The following is a 25,468-nucleotide window of genomic DNA, read 5'->3' on the forward strand; positions in this document are numbered from 1 at the left end:
TCATGGATATTAAATGATGGCTACGTCGTGACACGGGAAACAATCAGGAGATTGTTAAAAATACTGGATCCCACTGGACAGGAGGGCTGCATGATCGTCCTGGAGCTTCTTGTCTACAGAAGCATATTGCAACCAGCTTCTGTTGGATGCGTTGAGGAACAAGCAAAAAAGAAAAATCTTGTAAAAACTGACCCTGAAAAAAATAAATCTTGTAAAAACAGACCCGAAAAAAATATCTTGCAAAAACAGACTTATAAAAAAACTTTTTGAAAAAAATCAAAATATAAACAGATTGGACAATTTCACCACAATTTCCATGTTTTAAAATGAATTTTCTTTTTTAATTTTGTTGCCGCAGACAGTCACGATCGATCGTACGTCAGAAAAACAGGAACAAATCGTTTCCCACTTCCTCTCCAGCCCCTGAAGGTGCATCAGGACTTGATAAACTGAGGTGTTAATGTATTCCAGCTTGGCGAACACAGCAGCAGCAGCACGTTGTGGGCACTGGTGTGACAGTAATGACGGAAACGGAACTGTCAACACACACACACACACACAGGTTTGTACAGCGAGTCTTCACAAGACACTGATTCATTTGAACAGCATAAAGAAGCCAAAACGGAACATTATCCATAATCCATAAGATTCTGCCTCACAAGGACCAGGTTTGGGTCTCCATGACGACTACTGGTCCCGAGAAGGTCAGTGTTTATGCCAGAAAGTGTCGTGAAGAGGTAACAAATACAAGCACACATGGACACGCTCCCGAGGCCTCAGGGATATATTCTACGAGACAGCTTCCCGTGCAATTTCAAACATCGCAGGCTGAATTTCCGGAGGTATTTTGTTTTTCAGTGATGCTGACAGGACGGAGCAAGCGTGAACGACAGATACACTTGTCAGTTTCCTTTAGCCGCCTTGAATCTCATGTTTCAAAATCAGAGCTCATCAACAGCTTGTCAGGACGGACAATGAGTTGCGGTTTGCATGTAAGATGATTATTAAGACGGGAAAAGAGAAGTACATGAAAAATGAAGGATGACATTTTGATAAAAGAAAATACGGTTTGACATGTGTGACATTTTATATAGAATTCCTGATGTTCTTGGATCAATGTGGGGATTCCATATTTGAACCCTTTGACACCGAGCGTATTGCAGATGACACGTTTGCGCAAGAGCACTTCGTATTTCACCGTAATTACGCAACAGTTTGTGCTATCGGAAAAATTCTTACTGTTTCTGAAAGCTGAGAATTTGCACGTTAAACCGTGTGGTTATTACGGTAATTTCACTCACGCTGTTGCAGGAAGCCAGCAAATCAGCAAAGTCTTTGTCACCAAACAAATGTTATTTTAAATATGTGGTATACTGTTCAAATGTAGTGTTTTTTCTTCATTTTAAATTGTTAATTCTCTATTTTAACATGCAGTAAATTGTAAATAACAATTGTACGACATTTTGTGACGTTGTTCGGAAACGTAAATCATTTTTTGTGACGTTTTTGTGACAAAATATCTTTTGACATTATGACATTTTGTGAAGCTTTTCGGAAACTTAAATAATTTGTTCTGACTTAGCAAGATATTTAGAAACTTAACGACATTTTGGGAAGTTTTTCAGAAACGTAAATTGTTTTGTGACGTAGCAAGATATTTTGTAACATTACCACATTTTTCAGGAAACGTCAATCTTTTTTGCAACAGTAGTAAGATATTTTGTATTATGACAATTTGTGACATTTTCGGGAAACATTTTAAATTGATAATGCACTTTTTTTTTTTAACTGCCAGATATTGGAAGTTATTCTGGAAAAAAATGGTTCAAAAGCACTGAGTCACAGGATCATTTTCTGGCCCTTTTATGGTTAAAATAAGCAAAAAAAGTCCAGAAAGACATTTGAGGCGTCGGTGTTAAAGGGTTAAAGCTGTAGCAGAGGCAGAGACACATTCATATGTGGATCACACTCTCAGTTTACACAAATGCACAAACACACAGGCATTATTCATTGTTTTTCCCCCCATCTCCCGTCTCAGAGACATGCTGTCATCAGAGGCTCGTCCATTCATTGTAACTGTCAAGCCAGGCTTCCTGTGGGGCGTCCTGCTGCTGCCTGCATGTATATATATATATCATAACTCATGCATTTCTCCCGCTCTGTGCGACGAGTACCGGCTCGGTGTAAAATATCTATGCTGCCTGAAATATTCAGCACATGCTATCATACATGTATCATGTGCTCAGTGTGTCAGGGGAGGTTTGTCTTTGCAGCATCATTTAGAATATGTCAGGATCCTTCTCTGCAGCTGAAATGGTTTTTGTTAAGATGACATGCACTGCCTGTTCATACGACAACAAAGAACAGAAGATTTCATCTTTCGAGAATAAAGTCGTAATATTACGAGATTTTGTATCATTATTTCATTTAATTTTAAAATGTATGCCCATTTCCTCCTCCACAAAAGAGATGATTTTCTCTGCGTGATTCTTTCTTTGCTGATGATAATGTGGTGCTGATGTGACAAAAAGAGCAATTATTTCCTTATTTATGAAGCCCAAATATAAATTCACAAAATATTATAATAATATTAGGACTGTATTCTCGTAATATTATGACTTTATTCTCATAATATTCTGACTTTATTCTCATAATATTCCGACTTTATTCCCATAATATTATGACTTTATTCTCGTAATTTATGACTTCATTCTCATAATATTACGAATTTATTCTCATAATATTACGACTTTATTCTCGTAATATTATGACTTCATTCTCATAATATTACGACTTTATTCTCATAATATTACGACTTTATTCTCATAATATTACGACTTCATTCTTGTAATTTACGACTTTATTATCATAATTTACGACTTTATTCTCGTAATTTACGACTTTATTCTCGTAATTTATGACTTCATTGTCGTAGTTTACGACTTCATTCTTGTAATTTACGACTTTATTATCATAATATTACAACTTTATTCTCGTAATTTACGACTTTATTCTCGTAATTTACGACTTTATTCTCGTAATTTATGACTTCATTCTCGTAGTTTACGACTTCATTCTTGTAATTAACGACTTTATTATCATAATATTACGACTTTATTCTCATAATTTACGACTTTATTCTCGTAATTTACGACTTTATTCTTGTAATTTTCCGACTTTATTCTCTTAATATCACAGCTTTATTCAAGCAGTTTACAACTTTTTCGTAACATTGCGACTTTTTTAAAATGATGAGTTTATTTTCAAAATATTATGACTTCTTCTCGTAATTTATGACTTTATTCTCCTAATATTACGATTTTATTCTCGTAATATCACCTTTTTTTTAATATTACATGTTTATTCTCGTAATATTACAAGTTTATTCTTGTAATTTACGAGTTTATTCCAATAAATTATTCTAATACTCCAATCATGGGTATTTTACCCATGATTGTGTTTATTTCTTTGGTTTGTTTGTGGAGGCACGGGCCAACAAGTGAGGCCAAACACATGTGTAATCATGTGAAATTATGCACATGCTCCCGTGAGGCAAATCTCCCGCGTAAGACAATGGGGCGACACATTTGATGTCACTTAATTGATACACTGTGGAGAGTGTCATTGTGTCAGCATCATCAGTGGGGCGTAAAGGCAAGCTGACAGACAGGACATGTCAGGAGGCAGCGTTAGTGTCGGCTGTTCAACATGTCTCCTCCTGTGACAACCGCCCCCAATTAACCCCCCAACTAAAATACAGACACAAAACACATACATGTACACCTGCTCTCTCTCTCTCACTCACACACACACACACACACACACACTGGGTGTGTGACAGCTGCGCAGCTTTGTCTTTATTCATTCAGCACTAATTGACCTTGTTTTTCAGGGCCACGTCACAGTTCATCCTCAGCGAGGGAAACGCATTGTTTGCCGCATGTGTGCAGTCAACTGAATAGCTACAGGCAATAGGGGGAAAAAAAATAAAACATATATAAAACAGCCTTTATATAATCACCAAGGTTACCTGTGAAATTCCTTCTTCTTTTGTTCATCTTGTGAAAAACTGAAGGTAAAAGATGAAAAGCTGCAGAATACTGATTCATTCCAACTCCTGACCACAGTGCAAGAAGAGCCTGTTGTCCACGCATGTCCCTCTGGGTCCCTCTAGTGTGATAACAGAGTCCCTGTTTCCACTTCACTCATTCATCACCTACTGTTTATTTGTAAGAGAGCAGCATGGGGACATATTTCTTATTCTATATTTTCTACACTACTGTGTATGTGTTGTGACAACTGGGTTTTATGTAAAAAAAAAACAGGCTGGATACACTTTGTTATAGTTATTTTATTACAGACTGCAGGTGTGTGATCCTATCCAGCAGAGGGCGATCCGAGCCTTACCTCAGTGGGAGTCAGTTTTAGATGTTTTTTTTAAGAGGTTTTTTTTGGGTGTGTTAAAGCAAAGAAAACCTCAAAAACAATGCATGGCTGTGGGTTCTGAGAGACAGAAACTCTAAGTTTAGAGGAAGGTTTTTCCAAAAGTACAGTATATACAGAGGCTATAAGAATGTGCAATATAGAGTGTCTTATATCCTTTTTTTAAGCGCAACCTAGGCAATCTGATGGGAAAACAATTATTTTCACCAACTTTGACTCAACAGCACTCAAGAAGACAACAAAAATGCATTTTTAAAGCCTGAATATGTGACCTATAAACACACCCCCCCCAGGATGTCCATAGAGGGAGTTGTGTATTATTCCCACAGCAAATTACAAGCGTTAAAATAGAGGTAAACATAGGCCTGCACAATTTATTTTGCAATGTTTCGTCTGTTTTGGTATTACCACAAGCACAGAAGACGTGCCTGACGCTTCTTCTCAACAAAAACTAATTAAAGCCTTAGAAGAACCTGAAAATATAAGCAGGTGCTGTAAAAACCCATTTAAATTTGCAAGATGTAATCTTACAAATCTGTGTGTGTGATGAAAAGACGCAATGGCATGAATGATTCTTTGAGTTTGAGAGAAGGAAAAATGGTATACTACATCTTGCAGAGGAAATGAGGTGATATTAAATACTATAATCCAGATCGTGTTCACTGTGATTGCTCAGTGTTTGTTGAGTGAAGAAAATAAAGTTTCAAATGTAAACTACTCCCTTTAGGACCGATGTTTTGTTAAAGGTATCGTGTGGGACATTTAGAAATGTCAGTTTCAGGGTTGCATTGACTTAGAATAAGCCTGGATTTAAAAACATTTTCATGTTCTCAGATTAGAGTCTTAAACACACAGGGCGTGTGATATAAAAAGTTGACAGACTGTTTGAACATTTGATATGTTGCCCAAAAACAGGATCTCAAACGCAAATAACCTGGGGGCCACTGAGTCACATGAGGAGGGGAGGGGCCGGTCAAGTGGAACTTTTTGGGAACTGTTCATAAGTCAAAATAAAAATGTATTCATGATGTAAAATGAATCTTTCCCTTAAGTAAAAAAAAAATACTGGTTTGCACTTCCAGGCCACCATACTTAATACTAGATCTACATGGAGTGGTGCGTTCACAGACCATTAGGACACATGGACACCCGGAAGCAGCAGATGAAGGACACCCTGCAGCGGCGCATAGATGCCCTCAGAGCCGAGCTGTCCACTCTGAGCTCGGACATCTGGAGCCGTCCGGAACTGGACGGCGAGGAGACATACGCGCACGACACGCTGGTCCGCTTCTTCTCTCAGGAGGAGGCGCAAACCTGGACGGTCCAAAGTCACTACAAGCTGCCGACCGCTTTCCGGGCCAGCTGGGGTCCAGCGGGCGGCGGCGAGGGAGAGGGTGAGCCGGTACTGAACGTGGGCTTCCTGTGCGAGTATGACGCGCTGCCGGGTTTGGGTCATGCCTGCGGGCACAACCTGATAGCAGAGGTGGGCGCTGCGGCCGCTGTGGGGCTGAAAGCTGCTTTACAAGAGAACGAGACTGAACTAGCTGTCCCAGTGAAGGTAAATAAATAACACACTCCAGGTACAGTGTATACAAAGGGGCGGGAATCGCGGGGTACCTCACGATACGACACGATACGACACGATACATGGTCTACCAGAGCTCCCAATGACATTTCTCACGGTGATTAGTGGGAGTGAAAGGTAATTACTATAATTATATCACATTATTAATTATAATAGCTTCTTATTAAAGTGTAAGTTTGAAATGTACAGAGTATGAACTTAACCATTGCCTTTTTTTTTGTTTTTCAAGGCATCTAAATCTGCCACAAACACACACACACAATATGAACAATGCTGTTTGGGCTAAATGTCTCTTTAATCTATTTTTTGTTCTGAAAGGGAAAAGATAGGTGTAGTGGAATTTGTTCTTTATTATATTAAAATATTGTCTTCAAACAGTCAGATGTGGTAAAAAAAAAAAAAAACTATGGTGTAAAGAGTTTGTTTACACCAAGGAAAGAAAATCGATGGCACCAGTTTTCAAGCTGTCAGAGGTCACTGTGAAGTCAAGGAGAACGAGCAATAGACCACAAAACCTGGCAGACTGATTATATCTGACCCACAATGCCCTCTGGTGCTTGTTTCTTTTTCTTACCATCTGAGGTAATTAAACTAGAATGGCTGAAGAATCCAGTAACACACATGTCAAAATGAGAAATGACTGAATTAAGGACTCCATACCAGATAACTGTTCTCGGGACTCCTGCAGAGGAGACTACTGGAGGGAAGATCGACCTGATTAAGGCGGGGGCCTTCGCAGACCTCGACCTCGTCTTTCTGGCTCACCCAGCTCAGCAGGATGTCTCCTTCCTGCCTTGTGTTGCGCTCGATGTGTAAGTTTAACGTGTTCACAACCACACTGTACTGCAGACAACCCTCAAACCTGCGTGTTGATGTCACACAGGGTGTCAGTGAAGTACCACGGGAAAGCGTCTCATGCTGCCGCGTACCCGTGGGAGGGGGTGAACGCTCTGGATGCTGCAGTTCTCGCCTACAACAACGTCTCTGTGCTCAGACAGCAGCTGAAACCAGAGTGGATGCTTCATGGTGAGGAGTAGAGACACACACACTGTGTGAGCAGTAGCTCTAATTCTGACTTTATCTTGACCCGAGAAGCAGCAACTGACAAAAGTAGACACAGTGTTGTGATGTGATCCCACCAGCGACAACGTCCATCAACATGTTTAAACCTAAAGTGTACACTCACTCACTCATCCTCTACCACTTTATCCTCCACATGAGGGTCGCGGGGGGGGAATTGGGCGAACATTGGGCGAAAGGCGAGGTACACCCTAGACAGATCGCCAGTCTACAAGTGAACAATGCTACATTTAGAAATATCTGTGTTACGCTTATCCACAGTGTTTGTTTTGTATTTTAATGTAAATAGTGCTAAAACATGACCTCATCCATCCATCCATCCTACCGACCTGTTTCGAGTTTTAGATCAATTTCTTGTCTGTGTTGCACATCATTGAGATAGCTACCTACCCAACTACCTACTGAAATACCTGCCTACCACCTACCTACCCAACTACCTACTGAACTACCTTCCAAACTACCTACCACACTAACTACCTACCTACCAAACTACTTACCTACCTACAGAACTACTTACCTACCTACCAAACTACTTATCTACCCAACTACCTCCTGAACTACCTACCAAACAACTTACCTACCCACCAAACTACTTACCTACCTACAGAACTACTTACCTACCTACCAAACTACTTACCTACCCAACTACCTCCTGATCTACCTTCCAAACTACCTACCAAACAACTTACTTACCCACCAAACTACTTACCTACCTACATAACTACTTACCTACTACCAAACTACTTATCTACCCAACTACCTCCTGAACTACCTACCAAACAACTTACCTACCCACCAAACTACTTATCTACCTACAGAACTACTTACCTACCTACCAAACTACTTACCTACCTACAGAACTACTTACCTACCTACCAAACTACTTACCTACCAAACTACTTACCTACCCAACTACCTCCTGAACTACCTTCCAAACTACCTACCAAACAACTTACTTACCCACCAAACTACTTACCTACCTACAGAACTATCTACCAAACTACTTACCTACCTACAGAACTATCTACCAAACTACTTACCTACCTACAGAACAACCACCAAACTACCTACCTACCAAACTACTTACCTACCTACCTACCTACCTACCTACTTACCTAACTAAAGAACTACATACCTACCAAACTACTTACCTACCAACCAAACTACCTACTGAACTACGTTCCAAACTACCTACCAAACGAGTTACCTACCCAACTACCTACCTACAGAACTACCTACCAAACTACTTACCTACCAAACTACTTACCTACCTACCCAACTACCTACCAAACTACTTAACTACCTACCAAACTACTTACCTACACAACTGCCTACCAAACTACTTACCTACTTATCTACTTACCATACTATTTACCTACCTACCTACAGAACAACCACCAAACTACCTACCTACCCACCCAACTACCGAACTACCTACTAAACTACTTAAGCGGTGTCGACCTGAATGAGTTGTGTAATTGTTTGGAGTTTCAGATCCATTTCTTGTCTGTGTAGCATTGAGCTACCTACCAAACTACCCACCTACTTAAGTTGTGTGGACTTGAATGTGTTGTGTAACTGTTTGGTTTTGAGTTTCAGATCCATTTCTTTTGTGTGTGTCTCATCACTGTCTGCATCTTCTTGACTTCCAGGCATCATCAAACACGGAGGGATGAGGCCCAACATTATCCCCGACTACTCTGAGTTAGAGTTCTACTTGCGCACGCCACTGGTTAAGGATCTGTGCGACCTCAAGAACAAAGCAGAGGGTTGCTTCCGGGCAGCTGCTATGGCAACTGGTTGCCGGGTGAGCTTGACTAAAAATATTCCACTTTGTGTCCCCGGCATGAATATTAACAGACACGAGAACAGACAAACTTGTGGTTTAGAGGTGAAATGCAACGTCGGAGCCGACTCGGCTGTTATGTAACCTTGCCCTTTTCTAACACATTCTTGTAATTATGTTCAAGTGCAGCGCTGCTCTTACATAACTCATCATTATCTTCAGGCTGCTTTTCTCCTACATCTGCACTTCCTTTCGGCACATTTTAACCCACAGTGCAAATGTGTGTTTTGGCTTCATATATTGTATAATGCAACACTTTACAATGTTGTATGCATTTTAGGAAAATAAGTTGTTTCCTCTTAGGTGGAGATAACCTATCCATACCATGCGTTCCATAACATCCTGCCTAATGCCACACTGGCAAACCTCTATGAAAGTAATGGGAAGGATTTGGGAATTCAGTTCCCAGAGCAACCAGACACCTTCTCCGGTAGGTAGAAGAAAAACAATCATAATCTGGGTCTTTTTCTTCTGTGCAGAAGAAAATTAAAAAATCATTACAGTGAGTGTACCATTATCTGGCAGGTTCCACGGATTTTGGCAACGTGTCCTCCATTGTCCCCGGCATCCATCCTTTCTTCTACATCGGCACGAATGCACTTAACCACACGGAGGAATACACCGAGGCAGCCGGTATGACAGCCGCGCACTTATGTCAGGAGCAGATGTGGGAATTTCATTTTAATCAGACGTTTTTTTCAGCAATCATCTCCTTTCAGGTCACTTCATGTTCCTGGTTTAGTCTCTTACTAGCTCGCTGAAGCTTTACTTTTCTCGCCCTTTCCTGTGCTAGGAGCTGAAGTGGCCCAGTTGTACACCCTGAGGACAGCCAAAGCTCTGGCGATGACAGCTGTGGACGTAGTCTGCTGTCCCGATCTGCTCAGGCAAGTGAGAGAGGACTTCGGCCTGGCCAAACAAAAACACGAGAGATAACTTACAACATTTGGGTCTTGTTTAATATTTCAACACAGTGGATGGATAGACATGACATTTTTGTAATAGTAATCTTTTTTTAAATCTCTTAACAGCAGTGAAATACTGCTATGCTGTCATTACATTTGCTTCGGATACTCATGATCTATGGTTCCCTCATGCTTTGCATTTAATTACTATTTAGTTTAGACGGCAATTTTTAGATTATTGCATCTGGGGATAGATTATCATTATTATTATTAGAATTATTATTGCTTTCAGCGGGACATATTCAGCCGGCATCTCTTTTTTGATGTTGAAAATCCTTTTCATGCTGTTGTTCTGCTGCAGCAATGCTCTTATCATGCATAAACCTCAAGCCCCCCCGGGCACAGACAAAATACATGCTATATGAACATGCATATATACAAGGTTTCAAAAATGCAGCCCGCGTGCCACATGTGGCCCTCCAGATGACTTCCTGTGGCCCACCACTTCATATCAAGCTATAATGAGTTATTTCTGCATGGCTGTCGCTAAATACACAGATTTTTAGACACTTCCTTCGCTAAATGTTGGAGATTAACCCACGTTTTCAGGATTGTTAAGTGTTTCTAACTCTGACCAATCAGTGCACGGCGTTTTCCCTGGTTATGACGTCCCGAGGCGAGCTAGTGGAAACACGGAATATGTCATTTAAGCCACTACTATAGTAATGATCGCACTGTTTGGCGCTTTCCTTGAATGCCTAATTGAATGTTTCTAATCTTTTGATTTGTGGAAAAAAAAATCACGTTACAGCTCTGCAAAAAAACAGTAGCTTTTCTGATCGCCCACGTTTTCCCTGAGGGAAAAAAAGAAGAGCTTCGCTGTACTTTGCAAGGATGAAGTTGACAAGCATTATTACAAAGGGAGAAGTAAATAATAAAATAAAAGAATTAAAAAATACTTCCCCCTCAGCGAGTTTAATGGTATTAGAGAATATGGCTGCCAGAGAGTGAAGAAAAACCCTGAAGCTGTTACCAATCCAATGTATACTCACTGTGACAGCTTATCCCATAATACTGTTAAACCATATGATGTGAGAGCAGGTAATGGAGATTTTGAGGGGCTGATGAAACCTCACAAAGTTCTTCTTCTGACAAACTTTCTTATGTGTTTGAATAGCTTAAAAAAAACAAAAAAAATAATTTGCACATTTTTAGAAAACAAAAACATTTATTGAGCTTTTCTCACATAATAACATCTCGAAAGAATTCAATTGAATGTATATGCCTTTTTTTTTTTGGTTAATACATTTTTATGAGCCATCAAAAATGTATTCACCCAGTAAAACCGTGTAGCTTGTAAAAGACGACAAAAAACGAGCAACGAGCAGGTCACGGCGAACCTTTAAAGCCTCACGACAACAGGAACAAGCTTCAGCTGTATAAAAAAAGAAAAGAAATAGGGACACTTAAGAAGTATTGATTGTTTTGATTGTTTTAACATGACTACAACAGGGATCTTAATAGACCTGCTTTTGTCCCCTCTGGACTCTAAATCACACTAAATGTGTTGCTGTTATGACGTCAACATCAAAATTGATATAAAGTTTACAAATATAATGTAACATGTACTGAATCATACTCACGCGACGCAAAAGAAGACTTAAGCTTATCTGATTTTTTTGTTTTGTAAAGGTATAGCCACACATTTCTTTAAAAAAAACAAAACATAAGAACGTAATTGATTTATAAAAACATTTTGTCATTTCACAGGAGATATAACACAACAGTAACGAACGAGAGTCCAGGCGAACATCGATAAAATGGTTCATTTCGATGTTTTCGCTCATTAACTTGCGCACTTTGGAGGTTTCCATCCATCTCGTCAATAGAATGCATCCAAACTTTTACACTATCCTGTTCAATGTTGTTTTTTAAATTGATTGTCACATCTTGTTCATATAATGCAAAAAGAAACAACATCAGCAGAAATCCATTTTCAGTTTCGTTGTCACTGAATTGTTCGCGGTCGTCGGTTTTCTCGCAACATCGAAACGTCCCCGTCAACAACACGACAGTTAAAACATAAAACCACACAGACTTGACGGACGGACAGAACTATGACTTCAGGTGTGAGTCAAGAAGGCGGTGATCACCAGTCTGTCCGTGGTCTCCACAGTTTCTTATGAGCATTTTCAGCGTCTGACGAACGCGGAAAAAAAACGCGAACAAAATGAGTTCCTGGAGTCCCCGTCGTACACGACTCCCGCAGATATCCCGTGTTAAGAGTAGATGGACCAGTAGATGATGTTGAAGAGGATGTAAGCACCGGGAAAGACCACCCGCGAGTACTTGTCTATGGCGTGGGTGTCAATCCAAATATTCACGTAGCCTCTGGGCGGCTTCACCTGGCCCGTGATCTGCGGGTCGTTCAGCGCCACCTGGGCCAAGATTCGCTCCTGACGGCTGCCGTTCTCGGGCATCCCATAATTCCCTGTGGTGTTGACGTCCATCGTGCCGTAGCCAGTGATCTGGGGGTCGATCATCATGTCGTCTGGGTTGCTGATGCCACACGTACATGGCAACTTAAGAGGTCGTAACAAGAACACAGAACAGTTTGTGTCATTTGGCAGCAGCTACTTTTTCAGGGAAGATACAACGTTCACTTAAACATAAATACATCGGTTTGTGTGTTTGCTCGCGGGCTATTAGAAGATTTCGGGTTGACACATCTCTTGAAGGATGTTTGTGCAGATGAGACGCTCCTCGGGGTGCATGGGCAATTTGGCTCCATATGTTGCAGCATTTGGCAGAGGAAGAATAGCAGTGTAATAGCCCTGTAAGCAGCTCTAAGGGAGCCCAATTTAAAAAAATTATGCTCTAAAATAATAATAATTTCATCATGTTTCTAACAGTTAGATATATTTTAACGGCTAAGCTATTTAATTAGAAAATCAGGTCAGCCTTGTTTGTGTTGTGTGATTTAGAAAGAGCTCTAATGATTTTCTCTGTTCCAACACGGTCTCTATTCGACTGTGAGGATAACGCTGGTTACGTGTGTGTGCTGCTGCTATTTAATATTAATAATAATAATAATAATAATAATACATTAGATGATATGATAAATGATAAAAAAAAGAAACTTTATTCTCGGGAAATTACGACTTTATTCCCATAATATTACGACTATATTCTCGTCAAAGTGACCCTTTTCTCGTAATATTATGCCTTTTTTTTAATATTATGACTTTATTCTCATAATATTAGGACTATATTCTCATAAAATTGACTTTTCTCTTGTAATATTATGCCTTTTTTTTTTTAAATATTATGACTTTATTCTCATAATATTAGGACTATATTCTCATAAAATTTACTTTTTTCTTGTAATATTATGTCTTTTTTTTAAAATATTATGACTTTATTCTCATAATATTAGGACTATATTCTCATAAAATTGACTTTTTTCTTGTAATATGCCTTAACTTATACTGGCCCTATACTTCTCACTTATAATTAGAAAGTATAGAATGTAATAATTTTATGTCACAACAGCAAATCATGTCACATTAATTTTAAATCCCGAGTATTGAAAAGTATAGTTTTTCTTTAATTATTGATGCAAAAACATCAAAGCATCATTAGCAGACCCCAAAATGACATAGTGTAGGAATATTCAGGTCGTTTAGCAGCGGATTATTTATATTTAACAAAGGCCAGCCACAGTTTCCCTCTTATGTAATATGTCGTCTAAACTGAAATGGAAATCAACTTCTTTTGTTCTTTGGAACAATATATGGAATCAAAACTGAATCATCAAGAGCTCAACATCATCTAAATGAACTTTTAGCTTTTTAATTGCAGTCGATGTAAAAAAGGTAGACAGGAAACACAGCATTACTTACTCTCTCTCTCAGCTTCCTCTCTTTCCTCTCCTGTACCGTGGAGAGATAGTTGACCGCCGCGTACTCTATCACCGACAGGAAGACAAAGACAAAACTGACCCAGAGGTAAATGTCCACTGCCTTGATGTAGGAGACCCGCGGCATGGAGGCGTTGACCCCAGTGATGATGGTGGACATGGTCAGCACTGTGGTGATGCCTGAAGGGCGGGGTGTTAAATAACAAAGACAGTTGTATAAAAGGACACCAGCGTTTCCAGAATTAAACTAGGACAGTGCATGGCTCTCAAATGTTTATACTAAGAACCACCAGAGAAAATATTACACTGTTATATACAGAGGTGCAAAGTAACGAGTTACATTTACTCGCGTTACTGTAATTGAGTAGGTTTTTTGTGTCATTTTTAAAATTGTATATATGTTTTGTAAGTATGTTTTTTCTTTAAGTACTGTGCTTTACTATGTTTTAAATGTAACCGGAAACTTTGGCATAGAATGATGAGGACAGACAGGGGAATGGTGAGGACACACAGGTGAATGAAGAGGACAGACGGGTGAATTATGAGGACACACAGGTGAATAAAGAGGACAGACGGGTGAATTATGAGGACAGACAGGTGAATGGTGAGGACACAGGTGAAAAAAGAGGACAGACAGGTGAATTATGAGGACAGACAGGTGAATGGTGAGGACACAGGTGAATAAAGAGGACAGACGGGTGAATTATGAGGACAGACAGGTGAATGGTGAGGACAGACAGGTGAATGATGAGGACACACAGGTGAATGATGAGGACAGACAGGTGAATGAAGAGGACGGACAGGTGAATGAAGAGGACAGATGGGTAAATGAAGAGGACAGACAGGTGAACAAAGAGGACAGATGGGTAAATGAAGAGGACAGACAGGTGAATGAAAAGGACAGATGGGTAAATGAAGAGGACAGACAGGTGAATGATGAGGACAGACAGGTGACTGATGAGGACGGACAGGTGAATGATGAGATTTAAAAAAGTTACTAAGTAACTTTTAAACAAGAACTCAAGGTATCTTAGTTGCTTTTTAGAAATCATTTGAGAGACACATTTACAAGTGAGGAACTATTTCTGACTTGAGTGTAGTTTTTCTATTTTCAACCAATTCCAACAATTCAAAAGCCGTGGCTCTGGCAGAAGGACAACAGCACGTACCGAAAATCAAGCTGCACATGAACTCATTCTGAATATTTAGCAGGCGTAACAGCTGGATATCTGTCTCCACATTTTGTTGACGAAAAAAAAAGAGAGTTTTTATTCCATGCAAAACATTTTGGTCTCGTCTTTTTTTCTTTTTCTTTGTCAACAATAATGCATGTTAATATAATCTTAGTCAGTGTTTTAGGACATTGGTGCAGCCTCGTCTTAAAAAGAGGTCTGATGAAATGAAAAAGGACATGTAGAACGAATCATACTGCTCGGCTGCACTTCCCTGCCTTTTACATTGAGCTCACACTATATACAAACAATCAATACAATCGTCCTATAGTATCGTCAGGTTTCCACAATCTCAGCTCACCCAGCGGCACCCTGGCTGGGACGGCTCTGCGATCGATCCAGAAGGACACCCAGGACAGCATGACCATCAGAGTGGCGGGGAAGTAGGTCTGCAGCAGGAAAAAGAAGATGTGTCGCCGCAGGGTGAAGTGGATGTACAAACGGTTGTACCAGCCTGTAGGGAGAGGAAATAGCACTGTCACACACAATGCTATTATGGCAGAGACGCACAATCCTGTGACATGAGTGACATGAGTGACATGTGGTCTGGAGTTGGCAGCCGAGGCCAAATGGTTGACAATAGTTTGATTTGTTTTCTTTCACTTTAAGGATTAAATATGAGCACAGTCTTGAGGAACTAGTTTTTGACAGTATACTATACTATGAAGTTTTATTTTATAGTTTTTGACAACATACTATACTATGAAGTTTTATTTTAGAGTTTTTGATAATATACTATACTATGACCTTTTATTTTATAGTTTTTGACAATATACTATGAAGTTTTATTTTAGAGTTTTTGACAACATACTATACTATGAAGTTTTATTTTAGAGTTTTTGACAACATACTATACTATGACCTTTTATTTCAGAGTTTTTGACAACATACTATACTATGACCTTTTATTTCAGAGTTTTTGACAATATACTGTACTATGAAGTTTTATTTTAGAGTTTTTGACAACATACTATACTATGAAGTTTTATTTTATAGTTTTTGACGACATACTATACTATGACCTTTTATTTTATAGTTTTTGACAATATACTATGAAGTTTTATTTTATAGTTTTTGACGACATACTATACTATGACCTTTTATTTTATAGTTTTTGACAATATACTATGAAGTTTTATTTTATAGTTTTTGACAACATACTATGCTATACTTTGACAACAAGTGGTGGCGTTGTGGACGGCAGTACCTGTGCTGCTGTAGAAAGCCAGCTTTGTGGTGGTGTGAAATTTCTGGATGAGGAACTGGGACAGCGATATCCTGTCGTCGGTGTTCAGGGATTCGTTTCCTTTCTTCCAGTACAACATCAGGTCGTCGTCAGTGTACGCGTCTGGTAGGAAAAAGTAAAAAGTAAGTCTGTAACAAACCAATTCAGGGTGAGATTGAGTTTGAACAACGCTGCGTGTGTGTGTGTGTGTGTGGGCGGAAAACAAAGATCAAATATAACAACGCTCCCGGTAGCAATCCCCGAGACGCCCATGTTCACGGCACAATATGTCTCTGAAGGTTTTTTTAGAGGCTCACCGTGAGTGAAGTTGAGAGGAAAGGGAGATTAAAATTTGAGATTTTTATTCTTTGAAGAATGTTCTCCCACGCTATGATGTGTTTGAGGATTTTAAGACGCATACTTTGGCCCTAACCATAGCACAATAAATTGAATATTCTTTGCATTAGTGTCAGTCTAGGAACAGGATAACAATATACACGTGTTGCTTTATAGAGTCTAGAGCAGAGGTGTTCAGGGGTCACAAACAGCATAATAATTTCATCTCAAGTGGGCCGGACCAGTAAAATTATAGCATAATAACCTATACTCCATACTGCAATTTCAAAAAATATTAGGCCTACATGTGCATTACAACTATTTTGGTAATCGATTAATCGGTTGGAAGATTTTTTCATGATTAAAACAAGATTTCTGATTGTTTCAGCTTCTTAAATGTGAATATAATCTGGTTTCTTTGCTCCATAGAACAAAGAAATAATTGAAAAACGGAATCATTTTGGTTTGCGGACGAAACAAGACATTCGAGAACGTCGTCATTTCCAACATTTAACCTTTTCTGACACTTTATGGACCAACCGATTACTAGAGCAGTTACTCAAAGCACTTCACAGCCGTCATGGATGGATGAGTCGACGTGTTTTCCAGCCGAGGTCGAGAAAATGGGCCTGTCTGGCCGAAACGGTTGCAACACAATATTCCTAAATAATAAAATGTACTCACAGCTCTCAATCTCCAGCGAGCAGGTTTGGGTGTCCAGCGGGAAGCGGCTCAGGTCCATATTGCACATCGCAGTGACGGTGACTCTGCAGGGAAATCAGCGCGTCGAGTTAACTTCTGCGAGGACAAATCCACAACTGTATGGAAACACTTGAGTAAAACAAATGAGGAGAAGTAAAGCGATGCCGTCAATACTTCCCTGCGGTGATCTAATGTCATGCCGTCTTTGTGAATATAAATGACTTCCCTGATTAAATGGATGTTTTAAAAGCTCCCCGCGGTAAACTGGCACACGTCAGGGTGGCAAGTGGCAGGAATTCTCTGATTAGCCTTCACATTTGTATGCTACACTGATTATGCTTATTAAATATTGTTCCACGCACCTTTCGCCTACTGTGAAACTGACGCACTGCAAATCAGTGGTGACCTTTGGCTCCCCAGAGGTTCTGCTATGTGGTTTTTTGTTTTTGTTGATAAATGACTAGATCTTGGCTGTGTGGCCATGTGTTTACCTAAGACTGTAGAGGACGTTGCCGTCGGGATACACCCTCAGCATGACGTTGTCCGTGGTGGTGTCGTGAATGAAAGAGCGCTTTGAATGGACGAAGAACATGTCAGGGACCCAGATCTTCTTCACCAGCCGACTGTCAAAGGTCATGCTCTGGTTGTTGGTGCTCGGGAACGACAGCCGCTCGTCCTTCCAGTAGTGACGCAGGTACAGCGTCATGGTAAAGTCCTGCAGGAAGGAGCCAAGAACAGCAATACAACGATGCTTCATGACCAAAAATCCTACTTTGGCAAAAGTACAATCGTATATTAGTGGCTGTGAAGTATAATAATCCTGTGTGACAGTGTTTTGGTGTTGTTGGTGCGTCTTGTTTTATGACCTACGGAGGAAATACTCACCATGTCCACTTCAGAGATGGTGTCCAGACTTTCTACCTGAACATCTACTCCAACAGGAATTGGCGGACCTGAGAAAAATGATGTCATATTAATGCATTAACTCAGAAACTGAGTCTATGTCTCTACTTTTGATGCGGCGGTGGATAAAATCCTGCTCTAGTTCTTAACCCTTTACTGTGTAAATAACTATATTTGGTAACTTCCTATGATAAAATCTGAAAGACAAATGATGGAAATCAGCAACTTATTATTTAAAAAATGCAGTGCAGGGGTCCCCAAGAACCAGGATTAGGAAACACTGTTCTAAAACGTTCTATAATGTTGTAAAATAATGTTTTTCTTGTATTTTCTTATACTTATACAGGCAAGGAACCATATATGGTACCTTCAGGGGCCTTGATTTCCTTTGAAAAATGTAACCAAAGCAAAAAAAGTCTTGTTATATCTTCCAAAACACTAATATTTTAATGTAAAGGGTTAAAGATGGCCAAAACTATTATAAATACAGTATATTTTGCATCATAATCTTGAAAACAAAAGCGTGTGTGTCTTTATCGCTGCATAATCCTGCAGTTCAAATCCCTCTAATATACATACGTGCAGTGATGTATTCACACTCCTGTGATTTCAATACACTGAGCTGCGATTGGAAACTCCAGCACAGCTTGTCTGGCTGGAGTCATTAAGTGTCTCCGGGAGCTTAAGGCTCATAGATCTTATCCCACTGATTTGACCAGCATGTCACAGTTTACTGTGAGTTAATGAAAGACAACAGATTTTGCTCACCTCCAAATGCAGGCCTCATTGTGAAATCGTGGTCATCTATTCTCAGGAGTTGCTCGGATTTTGTCATCAGGGATTTTGTCATGTCTGGACTTCTTTTGTAAATGGGGCTGTGGGATTCAAAAACAACAACAAAATCAATCAATGAGCCTTTGTGTGCATGTTTAACAAGCTGATTAATGTCGCCTTTAATCGGGGCATCATTTCTATTAAAGGTCCAGTGTGTAGGATCTCGGTTAAATTATCCATTTGGAAAAAACTGAATATAAAATCATCAACAGATATTGCTAAATCCTACACACTGCACCGATGTGTATTAAAATGTACCTTCCGGGTTTGTGACCTCCACCCTCCACTTTGGTCTCTCTTCTCGATCTAGTAATTAAAATAGATACAAACAACATAAATAAATAAATAACTCATATATGACATTGCATACAGGTAACCTCGTCAATGCAGTTATGTCCTTTTCCCATTTTAATTTTATGTGATGCAATCCAGTGTGCTTAAAAAAGAAATTTCAGTTTCATTCATAGTCAGTTGTGATTCATGATTTATACCATTTTCTCTCCACAAAGGACAACATAGCTTTTCCTCATCGCATGCCGTTTGTAGCAAGTCTGCTCTTTTTAAGACGTGCCTCTGCACACGTTCATGTCTTTTCTAGCACCACTGTGAGTCCACAAGCAGCAGGAGACGATGCCAAAAGCCGCACAAGTCGAGCCTGATGTGACGGACGAGGCCAAATCCCTGTGACAGCCACAGACAAGCATTAAGTCAATACCCGGGAGGAAGTGGGAAAGAGGGCAAGATGAAGGGACTGATCCAAAAACAGAAAGAGGGGAAAAAAAAAAGAACAAAATCAAACAGTGGGAGAGAGGCAGGTTTCTCTGGATGCTCGCTGTAGTGCTGCGATGAGTGCTACTCATCTGCAACCATCCAGCAGCTGGTTCCTAATCCTCTTGGCAGAAAGGCCTCTCCAATCCACTCTCTGCCTGACGACACCACACAGCCGACTGCTTGTCTGCACACTGTTCTGCTCTTGGTGGCCTGATGTGTGTTTCTGCTGCTTTGTGTCTGTATCGCTGCAGCGGCTGCGTCTGGCCTAACGTTTGCCACAAAAGTTGAAAGAAAAAGTGTTTAAACTTGATACAGGCTCACAATATACGTTGACATAACAGGTGGACCGCACGTAAGCACATTTTAAGACGCAATTAAAGAGAAAATTGTCTCCACGTGAGTCAAAATTGATGGATACTTAGAGCTAGTTTGCTAAGCTAGGCTAGTTACATGGCTGCATCTCGCCTAACGTTTGCCACAAAAGTTGAGAGAAAAGGTGATTAACCTTGATACAGGCTCACAATATACGTTGGTGGACCGCACATAAGCACATTTTAAGATGCAATTAAAGAGAAAATTGTCTCCACATGAGTCAAAATTGATGGATACTTAGAGCTAGTTTGCTAAGCTAGGCTAGTTACATGGCTGCATCTCGCCTAACGTTTGCCACAAAAGTGAGAAACAGTGTTTAACCTTGATACAGGCTCACAATATACGTTGACATAACAGGTGGACCGCACGTAAGCACATTTTAAGACGCAATTAAAGAGAAAATTGTCTCCACATGAGTCAAAATTGATGGATACTTAGAGCTAGTTTGCTAAGCTAGGCTAGTTACATGGCTGCATCTCGTCTAACGTTTGCCACAAAAGTGAAAAACAGTGTTTAAACTTGATACAGGCTCACAATATACGTTGACATAACAGGTGGACCGCACGTAAGCACATTTTAAGATGCAATTAAAGAGAAAATTGTCTCCACGTGAGTCAAAATTGATGGATACTTGGAGCTACTCTGCTAAGCTAGGCTAGCGCAATGAGCAGTAGCTTTCAAATGTGTTTCATACTATTCTCTTTGTCTGGATTTAGCTGTAGCCATGCTGAAGATTATAATTAATTAAATTACACTGTAACGCTGTAGTTAATGTTAAAAAACAAATATATTTCAACAACATAACTGTGAGAGGAGAATAGCAGACCAAGTTAGCTTTTTGTGATTTATGTAGTTCAGTACAGTAAGAACCACCTTTAGAAAATATTGAGCTCTCAAATTATAACACCATTATCGGCCATTGTTAAAATACAGAGGTGTAAATAGGTCATTTATTCACAATAAGATCATTTGCTCTCTTTTTATCCTCCTCTTCCTCACATATACTTCACACACTGGTACAGTGAAATTAGATTAAGATGGAGCAAGAGATAAGGTGACTCTAATTTTCTACACACTCGCGTACCACTGTTTGAGAACCCCCCCAAAATGTCGTAACAACCCATGGATGGACTTTCACTGTTCACCAAACATAAATGCATCACACCTCCAATTCATTTTAATTATTTTGGTTTAGTTTCTTGTTTTGTCGCAACGATATTCAGCATTCTTCTTACGTCAGACCCAGATTTGTATGCCTGTTGATATTTATGTGTTATCGAAAAAGCCAAGGAGATAAATACAAGCAGAGATTTAGATTTATCATCAAAAAGCAGCAACTTCCAAAAAACGATTCCTTTCCTTTAGATGTTTATTCTTGTGTGGGACTGTGCAGTCTCGCACAAATCCACCGCCGCTCCACTCTCGCTCCCGAAGGCAGTGAGTGAAAAAATCATTTAAATATAGAGCAAACTCCCGCAGCCCACACTGACAACATCCAGCCACTTCTGCAATTTCACACTGCAAGGCAGCAGCAGCAGCAGCAGCGAGCGGAGGAGGAGTGGAGTGATGTGGAGGCAACAGCGAGGAGATGAGTCTCACTTTTAAGTACATGAGATTCCCCCCCCCCCCTGCTGGAAGAGGAATCAGAGATTTGCACTTGATTTGTATTCACAGGCTGTGTGTGTCAGCACGGAGACGAGTGATGTGTGAGGATTTTTAACGACTTGGGGAGGGAAGAGCGCGGGTTTTTGGTAAGAAGTTGACAATGGGATTTTAGAAATCACAGCCTTCAGCCACTTGTGCTGAATTGTCCTTTGCAGATTTCCCACAGATGATCACTATTGTGCTCCTCTTATCGTCAGTCATCATATTAATCCCATTAGGGGTGAGATGAGATCACTTAAGATGACGAGTAATTCGACACACGAGCCCCTCAGTGCGAGCAGACTCCTCACATGTTTCCCTTGACGTACAGGCAGCTGCAGGCGTGTCATGCACATGTTAACACGTCCAGTAAACTGAGTGAGAATCTTAATAGTGAGCAGACTGGTGCGGCTAGACGCCGTCTCTGATCTATGAATAACAGCAGTTACACCATGAGAAATGACATCTAAAGGCGAGGGGTGATGGTGCATTTGAGTACTTTGTGGTGATGGACTGTGAGTTGAATCAAACATGACATTTAACCACGCCATGATTCTATTTCAAATTAGACTTATTTATTTAACTGATTTGCTGCGTATATTAATACTCGTCGTATGTTTAAGAGATATCACAATTCCTATAAAAAAAAGATCAGGCGCACAAAGTGCTTTGGCGTGTCAGAAGAATCATTACCGTGCATTAGATTGCCCGTTTAAATACTTAAGCAGCAATGCCAGAGGCATTTAATCTAATGCAATCCCGTCTAATTCACCTCTGGTGTTCAACGCAAAAGAAGTGGACTTTAATGATTCCCTCACATTTCACTTCCATTTAAATCAGTTAAATCCCGGGGATGCATTAACAAGGCAGCAATTAGCCTGAATAATGGTCTGAAAATGCCACAATGACATTGATGACAACTGTTGCCTTTGCAAAAAAACAGCCTCTAGCTGGCCCCGCAGCAGCTGTGTGTGTGTGGGGGGGGGGAAGAACACAGTATTCACCAGTAGTACATAAATAGATGTGGGGATTTAGGTCTCCCTCTCTGCTCTCCAATCTGCTGTCTGAATAAGTCCCGTTTTTTTGGGGGGGAGGGAGCAACACAGGTGACACAGGAAACACAGATCAACATTGTGTAAGCTGTAAAAAAAACATCTGTAACAGAATAATGAAAGTTTTACATTCTGCATCATCATACTAAGCAGTATTCACTTTTAAAAGATGTGGAAGTCTAGGGAAATGTTTATTAGAAAATCAGAAAAAAAAGAGCTTTAACATGTAAAATAATTAAGATTTTTGCAAAGACAGGATGTCTAAGTGTTCACCTCTCACACGTTAATAACGACTTCTTTGCCTTTACCTCGTTTGTTTGTAGGTCTCGAGCTTGTGACCCCTTGTTCGGGCCACCGTCCCCGTCGCCCCCATGAGCCAGACACAGGCGAGCACAAGAGCAGCGTCCACCTGCATGGTTTACATTCCCCAGAGGACGCACCTCCTCTCCTGTCACTCAGAATCTTCTAGCCACCGGGGCTTGAAGCACGTTACCTTCCTCAGTCGTTCCCTTCTCCATCACTGGAGCTGATAAGAGGGGGAAGAAAACACAGCAACAGTAGCAGCGGCAGCGGCAGCAGCAGCTATTCTACGGCCTGAGTGGAAAACATCCTACGGTGCTTAATCTCCACAGTGGGGAAAAGCAATTTTGACTAAACCCATAAATCCTTGAGCGTCAGATGGTGCAGATTTGATCCCTCCAGCAGTGAGTGTGTCTGCCTCTCTGTGCGCTGCTGTGCTCACACATCCTGCACTCTGATGCGCTCTACTCCACTTTGCACCGCCCAGAAACACCAATTCTCACAGTGATGCAGCAGCATGCTCATTTGTAAGGTCAACGGTTTAGAGCTACACACACACACACACACACACACACACTCCCACAGGCTGAGAGGAGGCTGTGTGTGTGAAACAAAGGCAGCTCCTCCTGATGCTGCAGCCGTGCATCTGGCATTAAATAAAAAAATGTTTCCAGCATTAAAACTTGTGATTTGCTCATGTAAAATTTCTTTCTGACACAGATTTGGGGGCTTTATTTTTTAACAAACTAAGAATAAACTGCCCATTTTCAAGTCTAAATAACTGAGGAAAATATAACATAGCATATCTACTGTATATATGTAGATTAAACCAATAGAGCATGAGATTATTGTCCCTCTTTTTTTTGTCAAATGATGTTTAAATTAAAGACCAAAAAGGCATCTGCACACAATAGGCAGCGAGAGAGAGTCTTATTGTCTAATCTCCACACACCGCTCCGCCTGCCCTCACAAAAGAAACCTCAAAGAGGGCAAATAATGGGTGTGTTTTCTTAATAAAGCACCGCACCGAGGGCTGCGCCACTATTTGTCCGTCAACACATGCCACCCGTGTGAATAAGCCAATCAAAAAGTGTCTCCGCGCTGACGTCACCTTCCGTCCCCTGCCCTTATTTTTTCCAGCGAGCTGAACAGTTGGATTATAAGATCACAGAATTTGGGTTACATCCACGCGGACGTCAGTCTGGAAACGAAGCAGCGCTCGTGTTTTGACATTTGTGGATGTTTCCCAGCGCGGACAGCAGACAAGTGAATTATGAAAAAAGAAGAAGATTTAAAACTAACAACAGAATACTGACACTGAATATAATTTTACACACACACAAAGCCTATTTAAGCCTTTATTTATTTAAGAATTTATAGTTTCTGTTGACAGTCAAACATGTTTGATGCGCTGGTGCTTAATTTGTCGTAAAACAAATTGAATAATTCATAATTTGCAGTTGTTTTCTAGGGAAAGTTGCAAAGCTGCATCATGTAAAATGATTTCTTATTATAAGTTGTCAGTGTATTGAATTAAAATAGTTGCTGCAGCACCACCACCTGGAATATTGATGATGTTTTGCAAGATTGGCATGGGACTTTAATTCACCATTAAAACAGGACAGACAGGGTTTCCATGTGCTTTTATGACAATATCTCCCCAGAAATATGAAAATATTGACATTTTACCCTACAGAAAATAATGCTTTTTTGAAACATATCAATGGAATGGTGCATGAAATGCAAGTATCCTAACAAAACTGAAGTAGCTTCAGTGTTTTCAGGATAAAATCCACAATTATCTGCTTCAAAATGTCATATTTTCTGTAAGGTTTCGGCAGCTGTATAAGCATTGTAACTGTATGTCCTTTACTTTAGATGGGATTGGACATTTTAGGTGATGTGTTTGTTTTGTAACCCTCTATTATGTCAATAATTATTTATTTAAGTGATATTGAATGAATGAATGAATGCGTGTTTATTTAGAATATCATAATAAAAAATAAAATAATATTGTTCAAAAAGGAGTAGGATGAAGCACATGCTTATCCGGTCCTACCTCTATTCTCTTCTTTTCAGGGAATGATGAGGATAGATGAACTGGCATTAATTAAAGTCCCTCAGTGAGTGAGAAAGCTAAAGCATTTGTGACCTTTGACCCATTTTGACTGATAGGTATTTTATTTTGTCAGCACTTTAATCTGTAAAGGTTTGCCTTAATTAAAAATGTATCTAAGTACATTTTAAACAAGCTACCTTTTTACTTTAACTTGAGTACATTTTTAAAACCAGTACTTTTACTTGTACTTAAGTAAAATGTTA

The 25,468-nt window shown here is 40.0% G+C and overlaps 2 protein-coding genes across 2 annotated transcripts in view; one reads left to right on the forward strand and one right to left on the reverse strand.

Annotated features, from left to right (window-relative positions):
- LOC131445264 (peptidase M20 domain-containing protein 2-like) overlaps positions 1 to 10,814 on the forward strand; it is a 26,447-nt gene extending 15,633 nt beyond the window's left edge. The window contains exons 3-9 of the mRNA XM_058616216.1: positions 5,526 to 6,001; positions 6,692 to 6,840; positions 6,912 to 7,054; positions 8,761 to 8,915; positions 9,258 to 9,384; positions 9,480 to 9,587; positions 9,748 to 10,814. Coding sequence (XP_058472199.1) covers positions 5,552 to 6,001; positions 6,692 to 6,840; positions 6,912 to 7,054; positions 8,761 to 8,915; positions 9,258 to 9,384; positions 9,480 to 9,587; positions 9,748 to 9,887 — 1,272 coding nt within the window. The 5' untranslated portion in view covers positions 5,526 to 5,551 and the 3' untranslated portion in view covers positions 9,888 to 10,814. The remainder of the gene's footprint in view (positions 1 to 5,525; positions 6,002 to 6,691; positions 6,841 to 6,911; positions 7,055 to 8,760; positions 8,916 to 9,257; positions 9,385 to 9,479; positions 9,588 to 9,747) is intronic.
- A 966-nt stretch (positions 10,815 to 11,780) lies between these two features.
- Positions 11,781 to 25,168, reverse strand: LOC131445262 (gamma-aminobutyric acid receptor subunit rho-1-like). Its single transcript, XM_058616213.1, has 10 exons — positions 23,155 to 25,168; positions 19,266 to 19,313; positions 18,942 to 19,048; positions 18,156 to 18,223; positions 17,762 to 17,985; positions 17,253 to 17,335; positions 16,215 to 16,355; positions 15,309 to 15,461; positions 13,759 to 13,955; positions 11,781 to 12,438 (listed from the first exon to the last, which is right to left on the reverse strand). The coding sequence occupies exons 1-10, from the start codon at positions 23,259 to 23,261 to the stop codon at positions 12,136 to 12,138; spliced, it is 1,431 nt and encodes a 476-aa protein (XP_058472196.1). The 5' UTR covers positions 23,262 to 25,168; the 3' UTR covers positions 11,781 to 12,135.
- Between the last annotated feature and the right edge of the window lie 300 nt (positions 25,169 to 25,468).

The sequence above is a fragment of the Solea solea genome, chromosome 18 (genome assembly GCF_958295425.1).
Source record: "Solea solea chromosome 18, fSolSol10.1, whole genome shotgun sequence".
In the NCBI taxonomy this organism is placed as follows: domain Eukaryota; kingdom Metazoa; phylum Chordata; class Actinopteri; order Pleuronectiformes; family Soleidae; genus Solea; species Solea solea.

Excerpts from the sequence above, each read along its gene's own strand:
- LOC131445262 (XM_058616213.1), bottom strand. The coding sequence starts at position 23,261 with ATGCAGGTGGACGCTGCTCTTGTGCTCGCCTGTGTCTGGCTCATGGGG. Across the intron at positions 19,314-23,154 it reads GAGACCTACAAACAAACGAG|ATCGAGAAGAGAGACCAAAG; the intron begins GTAAAGGCAAAG and ends TTTAATTACTAG. Across the intron at positions 18,224-18,941 it reads AATGAGGCCTGCATTTGGAG|GTCCGCCAATTCCTGTTGGA; the intron begins GTGAGCAAAATC and ends CATTTTTCTCAG.